The following is a 19,316-nucleotide window of genomic DNA, read 5'->3' as shown; positions in this document are numbered from 1 at the left end:
GGCGCATCTTCTTTTGTCGGCGGATGGAGGGGCTTCCGTGTGCTTCATTCTTCGTGCCCGTCCGGCCGGAACCTTTTAAAACATTTGTTTCGTTCACGGCTTCAAGGAGACGATAAAGGGAGGGAAAAAGAGACGCCGACGTGAGTCGTCTTATTTGCTTTAGATATTAATATACTAAAGAAATATCCGGAGAAAAAAGACCAAAAACAAACGGAGAAGACCTTCAAGTTTTTTTTTTTTATATCTCGTGTCTTATCCAAAACAAAAAAACCCTTTCCTTATTTCTTTTGTTGTTGTTTTTTTTTTTTTTCAAGTGCGTGTTGAATGTACACATGCCCGAAATTTTATTGAACATTCAAAAGGGTTTGTCCATTTTCATACGTGCTGACGTCACAGCTGTTTTTTTCAACACACCCATCCGAGATTTTTCCCTTACGTTGTTGCCGACAAAAAATAAAAAAATAAAAAACCATTTTACTTTTTCTTTTTTTTTTTTTTTTAAAGACACCACCCGACGGATAGAGCAGGAAAAAGGAGCTATCTGTAATGTAATGAAATGCGATATCTCTGAAACCAGAGGGGGGCGTGAAAAAGACAGACATATCCAGCAGCTGCTGACATTATAAGATGTTATTCAAGGAGAATACAGCCGAAGATGGGCTGCTGGATGATGATGATGAAGAAGAACACGAAAAGAAAAAAAAAAGCAACACGCAAGGGCTGCTGCAACAGCAGCGAAAAAGATGGATGGGACGCAACGTACACGGACATGAAAAAAAGAAATGGACGAAGAAAAGGGGGGGATTTATAGAAAAAGAAGAAGATGAGAGGAAGACCACAGTCAAGGGGAGAGAGTGGAATAATATGTAAGTACTGAAGTACGCACTGTGCACTAATGGCGGTTATTACATTACATTTCGGGCGCCGTAAAGGTAAGTAGCTGCAGAAGGGGCCGGTGAAAATGGAAGAAGGGTATGCAGAGGGTAGTGGGGGGGATGAGGCGGCAGGTGCGTATCACAAAGCACAAAAAATAAAATAAAATAAAATAAAAAGAGGGGAACTAACTATTCACAATTTTCTTATAATGAGAACATCAGTCATGGATTCACGTTAGAGCAGAAGGAGAGCGTCCTCCATCGCACGTTACGTTTCACATATCCCGACTACACGCAGCGCCACTTGTCTCTCCTTTTCTTTTTCGCTGCATTTTAAAAATTTGAAAAAAAAAGAAGGAAAAAATTTATTACATGGCAGTTCTTCTTCTTTCTTTTATAAATAAATTTTTTTTTGTGTCTCGTAGTCATCGTCGCCATGGTCTTTTCTATCGCTTTTTTTTGTTTCCTCGAAAAAATTCCTTCGTCCATACTTTTTATTCCCGTCTTCTTACGCGCCAGCCGCCAACTCGAGCCTCCCATCTAATCGTTATACAACCAAGATTAAGCGCCATATATGCCGCAAATAATCCCCACTCTTTTTTTTTTTTTTTTTAAAACTTTCTTTCTGCGGCCGACGCTCTCGAAAAAAAAAATATTTCCACCTTTGCCTCATCTTCTTTATTCTCTCGGTCGGCTCTTTTCTTCTATCTTAATGATACAGCCCCTTAGCCTTCGGGTATATCTAGCAAGAGTCTTCTTTTTCTCTCTATCTCTCGTTTTTTAACTCGTCGCTCAGGTGTTGTTCGGGAGGATGAAGGGGGAAAGAGAACCGACAGAGACACACACAGAGCACACCACAAAAAATAGTGTTTTAAGACAACGGAAAAGTTTCTCTCAACACTTGGGTGCCGCCAACGTTTCCATTTCAATTATTTTATTTTTCAATTTCGTTTGGAATCATTTTTTTTTTTTTTTAAACGGCTCATCGTATTCGAGTTTACAGCCACGACGATTAGCAGAGCGAAGGACGACGACCATTGCCAGCAAATAATAAAAAAAATTCGTAAATAAAAAGGCAACAATGAAATGACTCTGAATTAAAACAAAAGGACGAAGAAACAAAGAAAATAAGATTGAGAAACAACGATGAAAAAACTTTTCGGGACTAACCAAACTCCACTCACGCGAAAGTAAATAAAATTGCCGAGATGGACCAAGAGAGCCATCTATTGGGTATTTTTTCAACTACTTCTTCTTGGCAATTGTTCTTGACGCTGAAGACATGGTTAAAGGAGGGAGGAGAATTCAGGTGAATCGCCAGGAATAGCTGTAATCACGGCCTTGAAGAGAAATTAACGGATTTTGTTCACGGGTCATTGGTGTTTTGATTTAGGCTGATCGATATATACACGGTTTGTTTTGTTTTGGGTTTTTTTTGCGTTTCTTTTCTCAACACCTTCAATTCGGACAAATTATCTCTCTTTTTCTTGGAATAACAAAGGAGGGCGAGTACACCTGTCCCACGCTCTGCGCAGATTACACAAGACCTTCAAAACGATCAGCTTTATAACACTTGTAATTCCGACTAATTCATTGCTTCTCCCTGTTTTTCGCAAAATAAATACTCGGGCCTTAATAAAATGCTAATGTTATTGTAAGGATGGAATTTCTTTATGGAACCAGACAGCTTCCTGAATAAAGTGTGAGGAATGCTTGTTAGTTTCTCTGAGTTAGCTACAAGATAAAACATGTCAAACCAGTCTGTGACTAAACTTTTACTTGTCTCACTACTTTTTTTTAAAGTAAATTATTCAACAGGTAACGGATGCACAAATTTCCCATTGACAAGCATTAACTTGCTTTTCAATTGTTTTTTTCTTCTCCCCATTCTTTAAAACAAAAATCATTTTTCACAGAATCCAGCGCAATATGACATCTCCTGACGTTTGACGGAGGAATGGGACGAAAAACCATAAAGGCCTTGTGGATTGTCCTGATCGCTGTCTCGGTCTACTGGCTGTACGAAAAATTTGCAAAGCATACAGCAAAAATTCTTAGATGGAATTTACCCATCCTTTCCTGACCTCAACGTGGAATTCAAGTAAATTGCTAATCTAGTACTGGCGCTAGAGATTAGATAACCCCCGAATGAGTGGTGAAAAAAAGAGAAAAATATTCTTACAGATGGAACTTTGTTGAAACTTCAAAGGTCTGCTTCTTCTCCTTCAATGACCAATCCTGGGATAATCTGGTGCTTAAGAGTTGGTGATGGCGCTTGGTGATTGATTTTAATGTTGGTTGGTGAATATCCTGGTTTTGACTGATAAACAACTGATGGGCTCGTAGCCCTGTTTCCAAAAGTATTTTCAGTGTCGGCTTTTTCACCATTTTGTCTTTTCAATGAACCTCTGCTATAATTGGTTTTTTTAAGCATCCCCTTAAGCCAAACAAATTTTTTAAATATCACACTGTAATTGTTGTATAATATATAAAGTACTTGGAAATTGAATGGTGCAGCATCTTCTTCATTGGAAGTTTTTCCAAGTTCAACAGCTTTTCTCTCAATTTCTTTAGCAATCTGCCGTTGGTCAGATGGTTTTGCCATAGAATAGCCTGTGTATGTGGGCTGTACATTGACTTTTGGACCCACAGGTTTTGACAACCCATACCTAAGAAGAAAACCAATATGAATTGTGACACAATACTTTTAGAATTACACATTTTACTTGGGAGGCTCAGGTGATTTTCTATTCCATTCAGTCACTTGGATGTTAATCTTGTTAGGCGAAGCACCATTGGTATTAGGAGAAATGCTTCGTTCGGTTACCGGGTTACTAGGGGATTGCTTCGGCGAAGGAGTCCGATTTCGAGATGCAGGTGACTTGTCGTCATATCGGCCATATCGGCTGAAACGAAAGCACATCTAATGAACTCATGTACACGTATTTGAATAACAAGGTTGGTTTTATTTCTATTGGTTTCGTTACTATAATTCTTTAACTTGTTTACTAATTTCGCGAACGCCATCTATGGGCAAGATATTAACATCTCCATTACTCCATTTTTCAAGGGCGGCAAAGTTAAATAATTTGAAAAAGTTACATACCTGGGAGATTGCGATGACGGTGGACTGGGCGTCCTGTTGTTTTTATTCACTGGGGCAACATTTGGTAAATCCAAACTTGTCGGTTTCCTATCAAATTATAAATGGTTGTAAAGCCAGAATAGGCAAATTTTTGATCCAGAATAAACGTTAAATATAAAGAATAGACGTACTGTTTCACAACTAAATCGCTCTTGTTGAAAGCCTTGACACACATGAAAGTTGTGTCAAGAAAATGACGATTTTTCAGAAGCAATGGTAGTTTTTTGGGGCCAGTAGGTTTTGGAATCGATCGGTTTGCTAGACGTGGCCGAATACTGATTTCCCTTAAATTTACAGGGGCTTCAGTTTTCCGGATATTACCGCAAGACTCTTGGTTGTAAATGTGAACCTGATGAAAAAAAATTATAAATATAATTAAGTTAACGAAGGGCAACGTAGGTGTAAAGCCGCAGGTTGTTGTCTTGTTCGTCCTTGTTAACGAATTTCCTTTATATACGTTTTAATTTACTGTAAGTGGCTCGTTTTTCTTTTACCGGAAGCTGTGGCGATCAATAACAGGAAACAACTCTTTGCGTGAATGTGTGATTAAGAAACTGAAACTGTTTTGTGTCCTGAGGCTGAAAATGAAGCACAATGTAAAGAACCAGGGGAAAATAAAGAAACGCTTCAAACCCAATTAGTGAAACTCTAACCCTGTAATTAGTGGCGACTTTGTATGTCAGCAAGGCCTTTTCAAAGTAAAATATGGCCGCTATTCGGCCGTTGTCGACGTGTACGTAGAAATAACAACTACCGAAATTATCTCTACGACTTCCCTTCTCATATATGGACGTTGAAATCTGAAGTAGCTTTTACGGAGATTCTTCTAAACTTGAAAAACACTAGATGGCATCTAAGCTTCTTATTTCTTGTTATCCTATTTTCATTTACTTTTTTTTCCTGCTTCTTTCCCTCTACCCAACGACTCTAACAACTCTAAAGCGGATCGAATTGTTGGAATGTTCTGACCTGTTGGCAAAAGTAAGTGAGGTCCTGCTGCTTTGCTGCACGATAGAGGAGCAGCTGCTGGTAGATGGTTTTGCCCTTCCACTTCCGCCAAAAGTACTGGATGGTGTTGGCCGCTTCCTCCTGAATTGTGACGCATTTGAAACGCTTGGGCTTGCCCGGTGCGCAGCCGTATTCTTTACGAACCGAATAGCCTCTATAGCCTTGAAACGCAAATGTTACAAACCAAAAAAATGATATTGTTACAGCAAACAATCACGTCTAGATAAACGATCGGCCCAGAAAAAAAGTGCGTCTTTTCTACAAGCCCACGAATCTCTTACTCTTTTGAATAGCCAGAGCTGCTTCATCCTTGCTCATGTCGTTTGCTGTACGAATGGGTTGTCGTCGTTGAGCAGGACGACTGCTTCTCCCTTGTTTCTTTTTCAGTTTGACCATCACAGCTCGCATGATGGCCTGGACTTTAATGATCTTCCTCACTTGCGATTCATAAAGCCTATGTTAAACAAGCTTTGTTTAAGCATGAAACTGATATGGAAGCGAAGCATTCATGAGGTAACCTGGAAAGATATTCCTCCGTATGGTATTTCAAAAAGACTTTGGTTTTTCCCATCATCCAGCCTTCCTGAGGCATCTTGAGACGAAGGAGGAGCAACCGACAGTTATCTTGTGTCATGTCCACAGTTTCTTCATAATCAAAAGCCAGGAATTGATACCTTCAGTTCAGGACGTATTTGAAATCAAAGCGTTGGCAAAACAAATTATTGCGTTTGTGGCCGAACCTGCGTAGAAACTCGACAAAGGGAATGCGATAAGCATATCCATTCTGGCGGATTCTGATTGTCTCGACAAGGTTGCAGCCACGTATCTGTTCGGCAAGGTAAGCTTTGTCCAGAACGACAGTGGCTGATGCAGTTTTACATCGTCGCAAACAGCGGATAAAGTGTGGACTGCCATGCACTAGCTTCTGCAAAAGCTGGATCAATGACTGACGCGTTTTCATAGCCATTGTCTGCATCTGTCGAGTCTGCGAATATTGTCCTTGCGACAAGGTGTTGAATCCCTGAAAACGCAAAAAGAAAATGTATCTCACCTAGACAGATCCGATTTTTCAATTACGTACCTTGTTGTTCGTTGGTACACCAAGTGATGCACTTTTTTTCACTTTCTGAGTGTTAGATGGATCACTGGTGACGTGTCCCGTCTTGGTCATTTTGTTGGTAAAAACGTTGACTATACGCGCGTTATTCGACTTTCTCATGACGCCTATCAACTCAGCCGACAGGAAATCATTGTTTCTCTTCAAATAATCATCAATGCGATAGCGGACATCACCGCCCGAATGATGGACAAGGAAATTGCCATCGTTCTCGGTTTGAACGTGTTGGGGTGAAATGACTCGTTCGAAATGTTCTGTTTTTTTTTTTTTTGTTGAAACATCGTGTTTAGTAGCACAATTATTAAAGTGATTAAGACAACTTACCTAGTATAGTTTGATCATTGGCGTCGGGGGCGCGTGACTGCTCGTCAATGACAGAAAGCAGACCATCGGGTTTTGAAAGCATTGCGTTCAGCACGCTCCGGTTGTCTCTGAAAGCAAATTTTCCCATCTGTATCTCTTCGTCATTGTAGTCTTGCTAAATGCGTTGAAATTGACACAGCAGTTGTCAGTTTTGAAGAAGCAATCAATTGGAAAATAGGGTTATACCATTTCCCACGAGAAAAGATTCTGATTGTAATGGTAAGACAATTGCTCATTGGTGATGTTGGAAATGAGCTGCTCGAATGAATTTCTGCGTGACGCGCTGTCAAATCCTGGAGGATCTAGAATTCCCATTGAATTTTTCTCACCACTATTGAAAGGTTGAAATGAACACGAATGAGTTAATGTCAAATGAAAATAGTTAAATATTTGACTCACAAGGCTTTTCTTCCGAGGCACATGTTGAGGTTGAGGATGTTGACTAGCCAATCGACTAGACGAGAATACAATCCTCTTGCAAGGGCGTCACGAGATTGGCCGCATTCACTTATACTGCTTGATTCTACTTCCACGTTTCCATTTTTGAACTTTGAGCTGTTACACAAAGCCCATCCGAGTTTGGATGACTCAACGCTCAAGAGGGTTGCAACTGTAGAAAAACAATGAAGTTGATGGACTCTGATATTTTTACACTTGATAGAGACTGTTACCTTTATTTAAGATGTCGGGATTGGCAATGAATGATTGGCCGTTTTGATCATCGAATCGAATCTGACCGAGAAGGAGTATGGCCGCAATTGTTTGGAAAATGAATTCTTGTTCTTCTCCTTCCATATCCCAAAAACGAAGATGTTTCTTCAGTTTTTTGTAGCCATTTAAGTAGTAACCGATTTCGGCGTCTGTGTCACCGATCGGTAGAAAACGCATGTCTCTCTGACCGTCGAGAAAGTATTTTTCCGAAAGCTCCTCATATTTCAGTCCGTAATAGACGTAGTAGAAGATGTGAAAGTTGCGGTTTGACCTAGACAATCAATGAACCCATCATGCTTGATAATCGATGTTGAGTAGAATATTGACGTACTTTGAAAGCGATTCGCTTATACGCCATTTCTCCAGTAGGTAAATGCTTATGATGGCTCCACTAAGTTTGCCACTTTCGGTAAATTTCATATCTATATAGCGGACATGTCGGGAACTGTTGGCGTTTCCTTCTGTGGCCGCGTTGCCGAAACAATCGAGGATTGCAGGCAGCTGCTCAACTCGTTCAGCCACCATTTGATTGCCCTTTAAACGTTAGATAAACAGCTCCATAGTGACATCGTTCTAATTACACCACATTGCAACGTGTACCTTTGCCATGTAGCATAGATGGTTAATGATTTGGGCGAAATTAAAAGACTTGCCAGAGTTACGATCACCCGATAGAATAAGGTTTTGATGTTCTCGATGGTGAAGCATGTCTTGCCAAGCTCGATCGACAACTGCATAAACGTGGGGTTCCTCGTCAGAGCGAGCTTTGAACATGTGGCGTTCATGGTGCTATTCATTGAAACTTACAGCGGTTACTGAAAACCTATGGGACTATTCTAAAACAGATTTACCTCTTTCTCGTAGACTGAGATCTGTTCCGCCAGTGGATTGATGATAAGAAGGGCAGTTCCAGCGTAAGTTTGAAACTGGCCACGACTGAAGCGATTGCCGAGAGTAACTAGCACTTTTTCTTCGTCCACGCTTTCAAGTGATGCCAAATCGTCGGGATATATCTTTTTAAACGGACCGTCGGGTTCCATCTAAATGAACGATTTCAATTTCTTTCTTTCATCCTTCTTATGTGCAAAGACTTTTAATAGCCAATCCCATTCGTACGGACCTTCAGCTTGCCATTTTTAGCGATAACTTCATGCGGTCTTTCCAAATCAACGGACGAAGCGTGTTTCGTGATCAAAACCTTCAGTTGGTTTTGCAGCTGTTCAAAGTTCGGAGGAGCAATCAGTTTCGGTAAAGATGATAATGTTCTAACAGAAAACCTACCATTCCCGTATCCTCGGGGATCTCCTGGATAAAAGGATGATCCATTAATTCCATGATGACTGGCCGATGATCGGGATTTTTGATTAGACATCTACGAAAAAGAAATCCTAATTGTGAATCACTTGTTCTATGTCAAAACGTACACGTGATGGACATCGCAAATCCATGTGAATAACAAGGTTAGGTAAATTAAGCTAGAAACCAAAAAAAAAAATCGCCAGCAATACTCTGAAATGAAGTCCCTGAAGTTTGCCGACCAGTCCGAAGGCACTTTCACCTCAGGTGGAGGATTATTAACAATTTGGAACAAAACTCGTATAGGATGCAGTTTCCATAATGGTGGTTCTCCATCGGCCATCTCTATAGTTGTAATACCTAAACAAAACAATTCTATAGTGACCTGTTCTTTCAATTAGCGTCTGTCAGATCACAAAATCGAACAACAACAAAAAAGACAGGGAAGTCCCTGAAATGTCCAAGTTTGGCTTCACACTTCTCTTTTGAATTTCAATTGGCTAGTTCCCCAAGCAATATAGGAATCAGGCTTCCGCGTTTATGCCAGCTATACTTTCTTAGGGTCGTGTTTATCAGGCATTATTACCGAGAGACCAAACATCACAATGGTGATCATAGCCTTTCCTGACTTCGTCATCGTCCAGTGGTTCCAGAGTTCCTGGAGCATTTGGGCTGCTTGTTATGACTTCCGGAGCCATCCTGAATACCATCGTCTATTACTGAATGCTATTGATGTTGAATTGTTATTTGCCTTCTCACCAATGTGGCGAACCAATGGAAGTAGATCGTCGACTCATCGTGTGCTTCAAATGTCTGCGTCGGGGAAACAAGGCGAAAAGTTTACATCTACTCAAACGGTGTTTCACGATCTGCATTACCTTGCGAATCCAAAGTCACTCAGCTTGACCCCTCCGTCTAATGTCAAAAGAACGTTGGAAGCTTTGACGTCACGATGAATGATGTGGTTCATATGGAGATAGCTCAGCGCGTTGAGTAGTTCGCGGACGATGTAACCAATCAATGGTTCACTCAACTTGCGACTTTTCAGGCCCATATTGTAAAGCAGATCGCCCAAGGAACTACCTTCGCATTGCTGCGAACACAAAGCCGCTCCATGATGTAATGAAAACGAGAATTGGTTTAACTAAATGATAGCTACCTCCATGACCAACCAGAGCTCATCTTTATCGGCCTTGTCAAACTTGTTGAGGAACCCACCGTAAAAAGTGGGGAAGTTTCCATGTCTGCTCAAGTTCTTGAAGATCCTGTACTCTTCCTCGATGAACTCTACGTTTTCAGCCAAGTTTTTCAATACTTTGACTGCCACCATTCGATCACCTGACGATAGAACGATTCAGTTATGTGTGGATAAAGTTTATGTCGGCACCAGTTTGGAAGACAAGGTACACAGACAAATGGGAAAATTGCTGAAGTTGCAATACCTGCTTCACGGTCAACGCCGTGATAAATAGTGGCTGAAGTTCCTCTTGCTAGGATACGTCCGAGAGAGAACCGACGATCAACATTGGGTAATGTATTAAAATCCAAATAAAGGCTTTTCCCGTAGTAAGACATGATTTTTTCCTTTTTTTTCCCCCCCTTTATTCTATCCGGCCAACTTTCTACAGATGATCCAGACACGATCAGGTCATTCGCAATTGAAACGTTATCTAAAAATTGTAGCCAATATTTCGTAGGATGAACTGCAACAATCAAAATTGAATTCTTTTTCCACCAAATTGAGACGACCTTGTGTTGGACAACTTCAAACGAAGTACCGGAGCCAACTGGTTGGGGGTCCTAGCCAGAAGGAACTCAATACAAAGACGAATATTCACGATAGTCTTGTCAGAAATAGGACACAGGGTTTAATCTTGTTAGTTGCGCGAATAGAGGACGGCCTAACACGGTAAAAATGTCAGTCCGTAAGTATGTTTAAAGATAAATAAAAAGGGTGAACGAGAAAAGAAATGAAACAGGGAAGCGGTTTCCCCTCGGCGGTGGTTTGAATTTGCAGTTTTTTCATCGCGTGATTTCCTCCTTGCCCTGACTCTAATTGCCAACTATCCCACTGTGCTACTACACCAATTAGTCCCACCGTCCACAGTGGATCTCATTAACAACAATTGGATTATGAACGAGGACTAGCATGTCTCCCAGCTACGTTGCTGTGTAGCTCAACTTCACTGTAACGTCCCATATTTCCTTTGATGATTTTGATAACTTTTGAATTGAAAATCAGTATTTTTAATGCGACCAGAGTTTTCTTTTCAGGACTTGATACCTTCATATTTACTTACACGTTTTTCTTTGCTATCTAGATTAATCTTCCATCAAGATTTTAACATTTTCGTTAACATTTTATGAAAACAAGAATGTCAATAGTCATCGACGACGAGAAAAGGCCAGCTCTTCGTTCGTTATGAAGGGGGGCGTAGATCGGTTTTTCCCAGGGTCTCATCCCGGTGCGGCTACTCCGGACGGAGCGTCGATCAGAGATGTTGATAGACACTGACAGGCTCATTGGATGTTAGAGGGGGGGGGGTAAAGAATTGTTGGAAAAGAAGCTAAAAACTTCCTCGTGATTGGCCAACGTCGGTATACCGGCCTTATCTTCTCAAATACTACACACATCTGAATCCCCAAGCGAAAATTGACGGGGACCGCTGAGTTTATCAACTAGATCGCTACGCCACACATAATGAGAAGCTTTCAACTGAATATTTATCTACATTCTTTTTTTTTTTTTGTATTTATATTTGGCTCTTCTCGACGGTGTATGTCTCTGTGTAAATGTGTTCTACGCCCGTCTGTTTAGAAAAGTAAAGAGGCGGATCTCTCGCTCCCCTTCAGATTCTTTTTTTTTTCCAATCTATTGCGTACGTTCTTTCTGTTTTCTCTCATTTTTTTTTGTCTGTGCGTACGTTTAAGTGCGATAGGTTTTCAGCTATCCCTCTTTTACACACATGTAGATACACACACTTACGTGGAACTGGTAATGAGAGAGAGAGAGAGGGTAGAAATCAGCTTGGCACCGACTGGCATTGTCCGTTACATCAACCATCGTCATTATATGCGGCGCTCAGTGTGATCTTTATCGTTGGCCGTAGCCCACCAGAGAGCTTGGGTCCGCTGTTTCCTCCCCCTTCTGGCTGGGCCAGCGTTTTCACTTCTTTCCTTCATTATTTTGATTTTATATATTTTTTTTTTGCAGCAGACTCTTTCGGAAATGAACGGATGCTGAAAAAGGGGAGATGAGGGGGCAGCAGAAAGAGCTTTACTCTTAGTAGTTGAGTATGTCACTTAAGAGCAATCATCTGCTGCCAGTCGGTATGAGGATGCCATCTGCCCAATTTACTCGTCGATTCGAGATTATTCCTTTGATGTCCTGTTCTAAAATAAGATTTCAACTGTCCCTCCCCCCCCCCCTCTCTCGCTACCCTTGTCTCATTTCCTCGTGTAGATTTCCAGTGCATGCAATTTCACTACACCATGCATAATAGATCACATGCTATTCCCCACTGCACAGGATTACATGTCTGCCCTCGTCTGAGTTTTGTTCAGCTGTACTGGATGATATCTGTACACAGTATATATGTATATTTATTATTGTTGTTTTCTCGACAAAGAGATCGACAGTCAGGTTACACTGGGGATGGGTTAGAACATGTTTACACATTACAAAGATAAGCAAATATAGCACCGGGGTATATTCGGCCAACACTTTTCTTCTTCTATATATTCATACAGTATGTATACATAATTATGTAACGTAAATCGAGAACGACAGCACGAAATCGGATCTTATCCAAATAAAACAAGTGCAATGACATGGCAAAAGATAAGACGGACCTGTTTTTTTTTTTTTCTTCTTCTTTCCACTTGGTGAGAAGTGAGACAAGAACGAACATGGACAAACAGACAGGTAACGAAATGAGTTGGGGGAAAACGAATTTATTTGCAAACAGTGACCCACTGCTCGACGGTGCAATTGTTGCACACGACAGAGCAACACCAATGGAAGCGACAGTGGCATCGTTCCGTCCGTTTCTGGCGGACGACGTTATAACCTCTACCGCAGCAAAGCGACTGGCAATTGTCCAGTTCGTCTCCCGTCTTGTTGCAACGTCGTCCGGTAATGCCCGGATAGTCAACATCCGGCCGCTCTTCGCAGAAGTTGGGCGATCGCTCGTAGAAGAGCAGGTCCGTGTCGCGGATGCGACGAGCGAATTGGCGTCCTTTGCTACTGCTGCCAGCTTCATTGCCCAGCTGAGATTGATCGACCAGGACGGCCTGGTTGAAACGCTCCTTCAGTACGGTTCCAACGCGCCGGAATTCCGGCACAGCTTTCCAGCATGTCTTCATTTCACAACTACCGGACATGCCGTGGCATTTACATCGGATTTCGGAATTGGCTCCAACCACCTTTGATGTTCAATAACCATCATCATAGAAGGGACAGAGAGTGGCTCAGATTGATCCATTAAGGGCAGGTCAACAGCGAGAAGAATAGGACTCTCACGGCGGTCTGACTCATCCATTCCTCCGCCTACCTTCTCCTCCCCTTCCATCCCCATATTTTGACGCTTAAATATTTTCCCACTCTTGCGGAGAAGGCCACTTAGAAATTTCACGCTCAATTAACTCGAGAGAGAGAGGAGCCAAAGCATAGTAATCAAGGGCAACTTATGAGGCGTTGGATGCGCCGTCGGTTCGCTACGACTACGTCTTCAATTTAGCCATCAGTCGAGACTGCGTCGACCAAAACTATTGAGACGGTCATGGCCGTGCGATGAATTAGCCACCAAAAAACAGATGGCGGTGAGCAATTATTTTCCAACTCTCGAAATCTAAAACGGAACCGAAAGCAAAGTGGCGAAGGAGAATTTGGACAGGAAAAAGCAAATCCTATTCCTTTTTGAGTTTGTTCGGTTAGAAAAAAAAAAGGAGACTTTTCCTGCATATGATTGTCAGATTATGTTCTTCTCAGGCTTCACACGACCGTGTAGCTCATGCGGGAGACTCTGTCTAATTGGATCTAACAGTTTCCAAGCTTATCAACGAGAATTTTTTTGTTGTTGAGACTTTAATGGCATTAGAACTCCCCTTTAGACTTTCTCGGTCCACGTATTTGAGAGGTCGAGTACCGTAGAACAAAAAAGGAGTGTAGGACTTACGGTTCGACCGACGTGACTGTTGTGCAAGTGAATCCGCGAATGGATATCCTGTCCGCGCTGGCGTGAATCAAGTAAAAAGCGGGAGAATTTGACGCCGAAATCCATATTGTGCGAGCAGCCACTCCAGCGCCAATCGACGAGCGTTGACGATGAGCCAAAACCGCCATTTCCGCGCTGGCTCTTCGGGTCGCAACCGCACGATTCCAACTTGCCCTGGCCGCAAGCCTTTGATACGGAATGAGCCACTCCAGCGGAGGAAACGGCGTACGCGAACGCTGTTTCCCGATAACCTAAATGTTGGGTAAGAAAACAACAAAATTCTTAAAGTTAAATGCCGTGGAGAGGCGATTGAATTGTAAAAGAAATGTTAGACATTCGCTGGATGTTGAGGTGACATCCTTATCGGATTGAACGTTTGTACGGTGATGATATCTTTGGGCCCACTAAGCCGCAAAGGAGATGGACAAGACCACAAAAAAAAAAAAAAATGGAATAACATCTGGATGGGAAAATAGCTGTGTTAAATCTCAGTGTAAAAGGTATAATGTGTGTCTTCTTTTCCACTTGGCTAATGTTTCGGATAAGTGTCAATAAACATGTTCTTTGCCCGTCTAGATCCACGAACATTTTTTTTTTTACTCGCTTGAAGAAGCAACTCACTATAGCAAAAATAACGAAGCTTTTGGAGTGCGCCATTGTCCGTTTATAACTTGACATTTACCACACAAGAAGCTCTAGCCGCTTGTATAGGTACACGTACCATACACTTTTCTTGTATCATTATTGCATTACAACACGGTAACGTCTTGATAAAGGCGGATAAAATGCAGCCCCGGATGATTACACGTTACAACGCACATTGATCCCCATGTTATTCACCTTCATTTCTGCGCTACGGTATAAGAAGGGAAGCTGAAATAAGATGCGCAATCACTTTTCAAGGTAAAACTCTCATGAAATTTAGAAGGCAGCAACGTCAAATTTACATGCCGCAATCTCTGTGCCGCTGTACTTTTTTTTTTTTTACTTCAATAATTGGTCAGGTTCAACCGTGGCATGTTCAAAACCTTCAAGCACGACAACGTCTAGAAGCCATTTCTAGACGTAGTTTTAAAAATGGCTTACTTGGCATATCCGTTTCTGGAAAAACAGGCCATTTAAAATTATCAATGATTAGCGTGACTACACAGCCGATTTTCAAAATTCCGCTGAGAGGATAGGAGGATGAAATGAGACCCAGACCGGAGTCGGTATTATCAAGCGTGATTTACAAAATTCCACGAAAATATCGTTGCCTTTTAGTTTTTTTTCTTTTTCTTTTTAGGGTTCTTCTACATACATTGGGACGCAATAACTAATTTATACATAACACCGTAGCCGTGGCCCTTTCCCCCCACCATCAGCCAGATGAAGGCCTCATGTGTATGCGGATGATGATGATGCTAATCGCGAGACTACCCAAAGAAATGCAAAGATGAAAACAGCAGCAGGTCGCGGTTCGTTCCCGAAAGAAAAAAAATGTATAAATATTTCTTTCTAAGACAACATTTTTTTTTCGGCTTCATCATGCTCTTATTGATCGATTGTGCTCTGTCTTTTCTCTCACTCGAATCTTAATCGACCGACGTGGGCCCCCGTGTAGCTTTTTTTTCATTTTCCGCTTTTGTGTGTGTGTGTTGCTGCTTTTTTCTTAGACTCATTCTTCTTTGATCCCCTTCTTTTCTTCTATTTCTGACCCCTCTGTTGAGTGTATTATCCAGATCATCAGAGCCAGTTTGAATGGTCAGACCACCCAGCCGAACATGCATCCGTATCTGCCACGACGTGCACACAAAAGAAATAACATCCTCGAAAGAACGGACTTCCATGTTATTCTTGATTTCGTTTTTGGCTTTTGTTCCTATTTTCTTTTATCCTTATTCTTTCCCCCCTCCATTTCTGACTATTGTACGTGTTGCGAGAGTTCCAGGTGGACCCCGCTAGTCAAATTCTGATGTCCGAGAAAAGCGCATCACGTCATAAAAATAAAGAAGACATCCATTATAGACTAGCGCAAGAAGATAAAGATGGCAATATAATTAATGGACTTGGCAAACCCGAAGCCGTTCCGCTACTAGTTCATTGAGAACGATCTGTCAAGATCTGCATATTTTTCTCTCTCTGAAAAAAAAAAATGCGCCGATTGCATCCATCATTGAATCGCAAGGGCTTTCATTATAGAAACACGACCGCTGAGCGCGTTTGCTAACGTCGACAAGAGGCTACCAGTCCTAGTCAGCATAGATTACGTCTGTCCACCACATGAGACGAACAAGACCTTATCCAAACAAAAAAAAAAAATAATAATGCTCTATTCTAAAGAAACATAAATTTGGATATGTCCGGTGGATGCGAGGAAGGAAAGGCAAAATGCGAGAGATAGCCATGAGAATTGAGACATGACCACGTAGAAAAAGAAAACGAAAGCTTCTGAGCTTTACGCAGATGTCACTCTCTTTTCGGAGTAGCCTCTCACATCTCTCATGAAAAACGTAGAAACCGTTACCAGCTGACGAATCTCTAATTGTGTGTTAGCTAGCGACGTGAGTCAATCGATTCGACACGGTCGGGACCCTTTTTGCCAGCTGAAATCTGTGCGGTGTTGAGCTTCTCTTGTGTGGCGTTTACATGAAACGTTTACATTATAAATACACATAGAACTCGAAAAAAAAAAAAAGGATGAAAAGCCCTCGACTACCAATACAAGTAGGCATTTCTCAAACGTCTTAGCTCTATCTGGTTTAATAAGCGACATTCTTCGGAGACAGAGAAAGAAAGGTGGCACATGCAACAAGCTGCTGCTTACTATCGCGTCACGTTCACATACAGCCATTTCAATGGTCCAGGACGAGGGGGGGCTACAATAGACACGGACCTCTTGGTTACATTCAGAAGAAACAGAGAGAAGAAAACCAGTCTGGGGGGTTTCTTGTCAAAAGCGAACCAAGCGCGTCCATTCATCCCGATGAAATACTTTTTTGTATGTGTGTGTGTATGTTGCTCTTGTGCGTCTTGTTGATGTGAAGAAATCGTCTGCGTCCCCCCTCTACCTTTAACCAAAAAAAAAAAGCCAAGGAAAACTTGCTCGCTCACTGATGATTGTCTGCCATGACGCTTTAGGGTTTCCTTTCTCTCTCTCTTGTTTGATAACCATCGCTTTTGTGTGTGTGTGTGTGTGTTGTTTTCTTCGTTATTTGGTTGACGTCTTGTTCTTCCTTTCATCGATAATAGTAACAGCTTGGGGGGTTCAACGCATTGTTCGATGCTTACGAAATATCCAATTGCCATCGTAGCACAACGTTTCGAAGGCGAGATCCATCAGTAAATGGAAAAGAATGAGGCGGAATCGGATTATTACAACCAAGGCTATATCGCTGATGGCTTATCATCTTCTCTCCGCACATTGGCTTGCATATCGAGTAACCGGTAATGGCTTTTTATGTACAAATTATTTTTTTGTTTTAGTTCTTAAAATACAGAAAGAAAAGATGGACAAATGGAATGTGTTCAAGTGAGTTCATTAAGAGTTCGTACAGTGTTTTTGTTTACCTTTCTGTAGAAAATTGCTGCTGTGAGGATTGCGATTCTTCCTTTCCAGAGCCGAACAGTTCCATCGGTGTTTCTGGAACTGGAACTGGCATTCGTTGACGGCCAACTGAAGGCCTCCTATAGCGGCCGACATGACGTCAGGGTAGCGAAAGCAGAGCTCCAATTGCTTTTTACTGAGTCCCGGGAAATTTTTGCAAATGGCGCTCGTCGGACGAGGTTTACGACGTTGTCGATCCATCACCGAATTGAAGAAATATTTGTCCTCTTTTTGGCGTCTCTTCTCATCCGGCTTCCGACGGATATTCATTAACGAATTGCCGCTCAACAGCAAATCAGAACGTCGCATCAACGATGTTTTCCCACTGGTCGTTCGTCGATTGAAGCTATTCGTGTCAGCACCTGCATGGCTGTTATATTTCGTTCACGTCGAGCAACAAAAAAACAAAAGGAAAAAACCCATAAAACTATAGAAGTCGTAAAAAGAACATAATCAACATTCATTAAACCAGTGAGCGATGATGGCTCGTTATTAGAATGTAAACGCTGGCAATACGATGACTCTGACTGACGTGTGTCGGATAACAAGTGCAGCGATGGATCTCTTTATGTAATTGCATCCAGCCGCAGCTCTTAAACTTTCTCGGCCATGAGTTGGGTTCCAAAGTTTTGACAGCGATAACGACCACTTACAGGGTGGAGGGTAAAGTTACAAGTCGAATAAATTCGAAAAGACAAGGGGATTTTTCTTTTCCCATTTTTTTTCGGCTCTCTGGTTTTCTTTTTCTTTGGCATTAAATATACGTCGACTAACCCCATTCTACTACGCCGGCCCTACGATATAAGACCCGCACAGATCAAAGCGCAATAGACACATCACAATATATAACACCGGAGTTTAATGTTAACGAGTGTAGACGTCTATAAACAGAGGGAGGAATGAGAAAGACCAAAGATGTGGGAGGGCGCACCTTCCCCCTGCAGGTCGTCACGGGCTAACTTGCCTTTTTAACTTTAACAGCCAACTCGGGGAGGGATGGTTATTGGATGCATCGGTAGACGGGCCGACAAGTTCACCGACGTTCATGGAGCAACGGGAAACGTCTAATTAAACTACGCACGTTCATTATTTGATGGCGTTCGTTATGACCGTCATCAGATCCACCCAGGTGTTCAATTTCAAACTTAAACCCCCCATCGTTGCGGTATTCTACTGAAACATGAAACAATCTACAAAAGCCCGCTGTTTAGTCCAAATGTTGGATTGACGTCACTCTTATTGTCACCCCCCTACGTTTTTTTTTTCTTTTAATTAAATAACAATAGAAAACATTTTGCGCTATACCTGTTAGTGAAAAAACAAACGACGATCAAAACAAAGACAGACGGAACGGTAAATCTTAGGAGATTCCTGGTGACCATGACGTGCTATTCAGTGAATGACAGGTGGATAGTTGGTGCATGGAACGTGATACGGATGAAGAAAATAGCCAATCGCGTTGAACTTGTGCACTTGTGCTGCAACGGACACTGAGACGCACGACAAAACAAATAGCCACTCGGTTCTTCACCGTCACAGGTCGATGTCAATTAAGACGCGGGACATTTGAAAACTGTCCCGTCAAAACAAAACAAAAAAAAAACAAATGGGGAAAAAGGGAAAGAAAAATGAGTCAGATATGTTAGCGAGAGAGCCGGATGCTGACTGATGGAGCGAACAGAGCGAACCGATGGATCACTGCGCGACGACGGCGGCGTCCGTTCTGCCTGAAACCACCCACCGTGAATCAAGCGCCGACCAAAGTAAGTGAGCGAGGGATAGAGAGAGGGGGGACTGGGAGATAGACAGGGAGAGAGTGAGCGAGAGAGATGCAAAGCCGTCGTGGCAAATGTCATAACTGTGTGAGATATTCAATCTAACGGAGCGCAGCTTGGCAGACCCACTAGCAGCATCACTACCGCCAGTCGGAATAGCGGGCTCGGCCTTCCCCCTCACCTTCGTCTAGGCAGAATAGCCCTTGCAGCGGATTGAAAGAGAA

At 42.1% G+C, this 19,316-nt stretch overlaps 2 protein-coding genes and 2 long non-coding RNA genes across 6 annotated transcripts; 2 read left to right on the top strand and 2 right to left on the bottom strand.

Moving 5' to 3' along the window:
• Positions 1 to 327: 327 nt before the first annotated feature.
• Positions 328 to 10,332, bottom strand: LOC116933924 (neither inactivation nor afterpotential protein C). 2 transcript variants are annotated; one of them, XM_045168524.1, is made up of 26 exons: positions 9,958 to 10,332; positions 9,675 to 9,853; positions 9,394 to 9,608; positions 9,275 to 9,328; positions 9,102 to 9,214; positions 8,728 to 8,875; positions 8,501 to 8,591; positions 8,340 to 8,435; positions 8,071 to 8,259; positions 7,820 to 8,008; positions 7,551 to 7,753; positions 7,180 to 7,490; positions 6,908 to 7,118; positions 6,695 to 6,839; positions 6,470 to 6,623; positions 6,110 to 6,399; positions 5,769 to 6,049; positions 5,547 to 5,702; positions 5,310 to 5,482; positions 4,990 to 5,189; positions 4,152 to 4,369; positions 3,982 to 4,068; positions 3,602 to 3,781; positions 3,373 to 3,544; positions 3,058 to 3,312; positions 328 to 1,201 (listed from the first exon to the last, which is right to left on the bottom strand). In XM_045168524.1, the coding sequence occupies exons 1-25, from the start codon at positions 10,088 to 10,090 to the stop codon at positions 3,079 to 3,081; spliced, it is 4,422 nt and encodes a 1,473-aa protein (XP_045024459.1). In that variant the 5' UTR covers positions 10,091 to 10,332; the 3' UTR covers positions 328 to 1,201; positions 3,058 to 3,078. The 2 variants fall into 2 exon arrangements, with proteins under 2 accessions (XP_045024459.1, XP_045024460.1); XM_045168525.1 differs by lacking the exon at positions 328 to 1,201 and adding an exon at positions 1,793 to 2,215.
• On the top strand, positions 2,209 to 3,384 carry LOC116933935. The gene is made up of 2 exons (XR_006642730.1): positions 2,209 to 2,693; positions 2,792 to 3,384. It is a non-coding gene; the product is annotated as an uncharacterized LOC116933935 (long non-coding RNA).
• A 1,768-nt stretch (positions 10,333 to 12,100) lies between the features above and the next one.
• On the bottom strand, positions 12,101 to 19,316 carry LOC116933903 (protein Wnt-10b). The gene is made up of 4 exons (XM_045168523.1): positions 18,623 to 19,316; positions 17,281 to 17,687; positions 13,693 to 13,982; positions 12,101 to 12,940 (listed from the first exon to the last, which is right to left on the bottom strand). Exons 1-4 carry the CDS (start codon positions 18,697 to 18,699, stop codon positions 12,470 to 12,472), a joined length of 1,245 nt encoding a protein of 414 aa, XP_045024458.1. The 5' UTR covers positions 18,700 to 19,316; the 3' UTR covers positions 12,101 to 12,469.
• On the top strand, positions 13,855 to 17,211 carry LOC116933912. Of its 2 annotated transcripts, XR_006642729.1 has the most exons (6): positions 13,855 to 13,993; positions 14,064 to 14,231; positions 14,308 to 14,442; positions 14,508 to 14,634; positions 14,736 to 14,942; positions 15,017 to 17,211. It is a non-coding gene; the product is annotated as an uncharacterized LOC116933912 (long non-coding RNA). The 2 variants fall into 2 exon arrangements; XR_006642728.1 differs by having other exon boundaries at positions 14,736 to 17,211.

The sequence above is a fragment of the Daphnia magna genome, linkage group LG1 (assembly GCF_020631705.1).
Source record: "Daphnia magna isolate NIES linkage group LG1, ASM2063170v1.1, whole genome shotgun sequence".
In the NCBI taxonomy this organism is placed as follows: Eukaryota; Metazoa; Arthropoda; class Branchiopoda; order Diplostraca; family Daphniidae; genus Daphnia; species Daphnia magna.
Note: the sequence above shows the minus strand (reverse complement) of the source record. Positions and strands in the feature narration are given on the sequence as shown.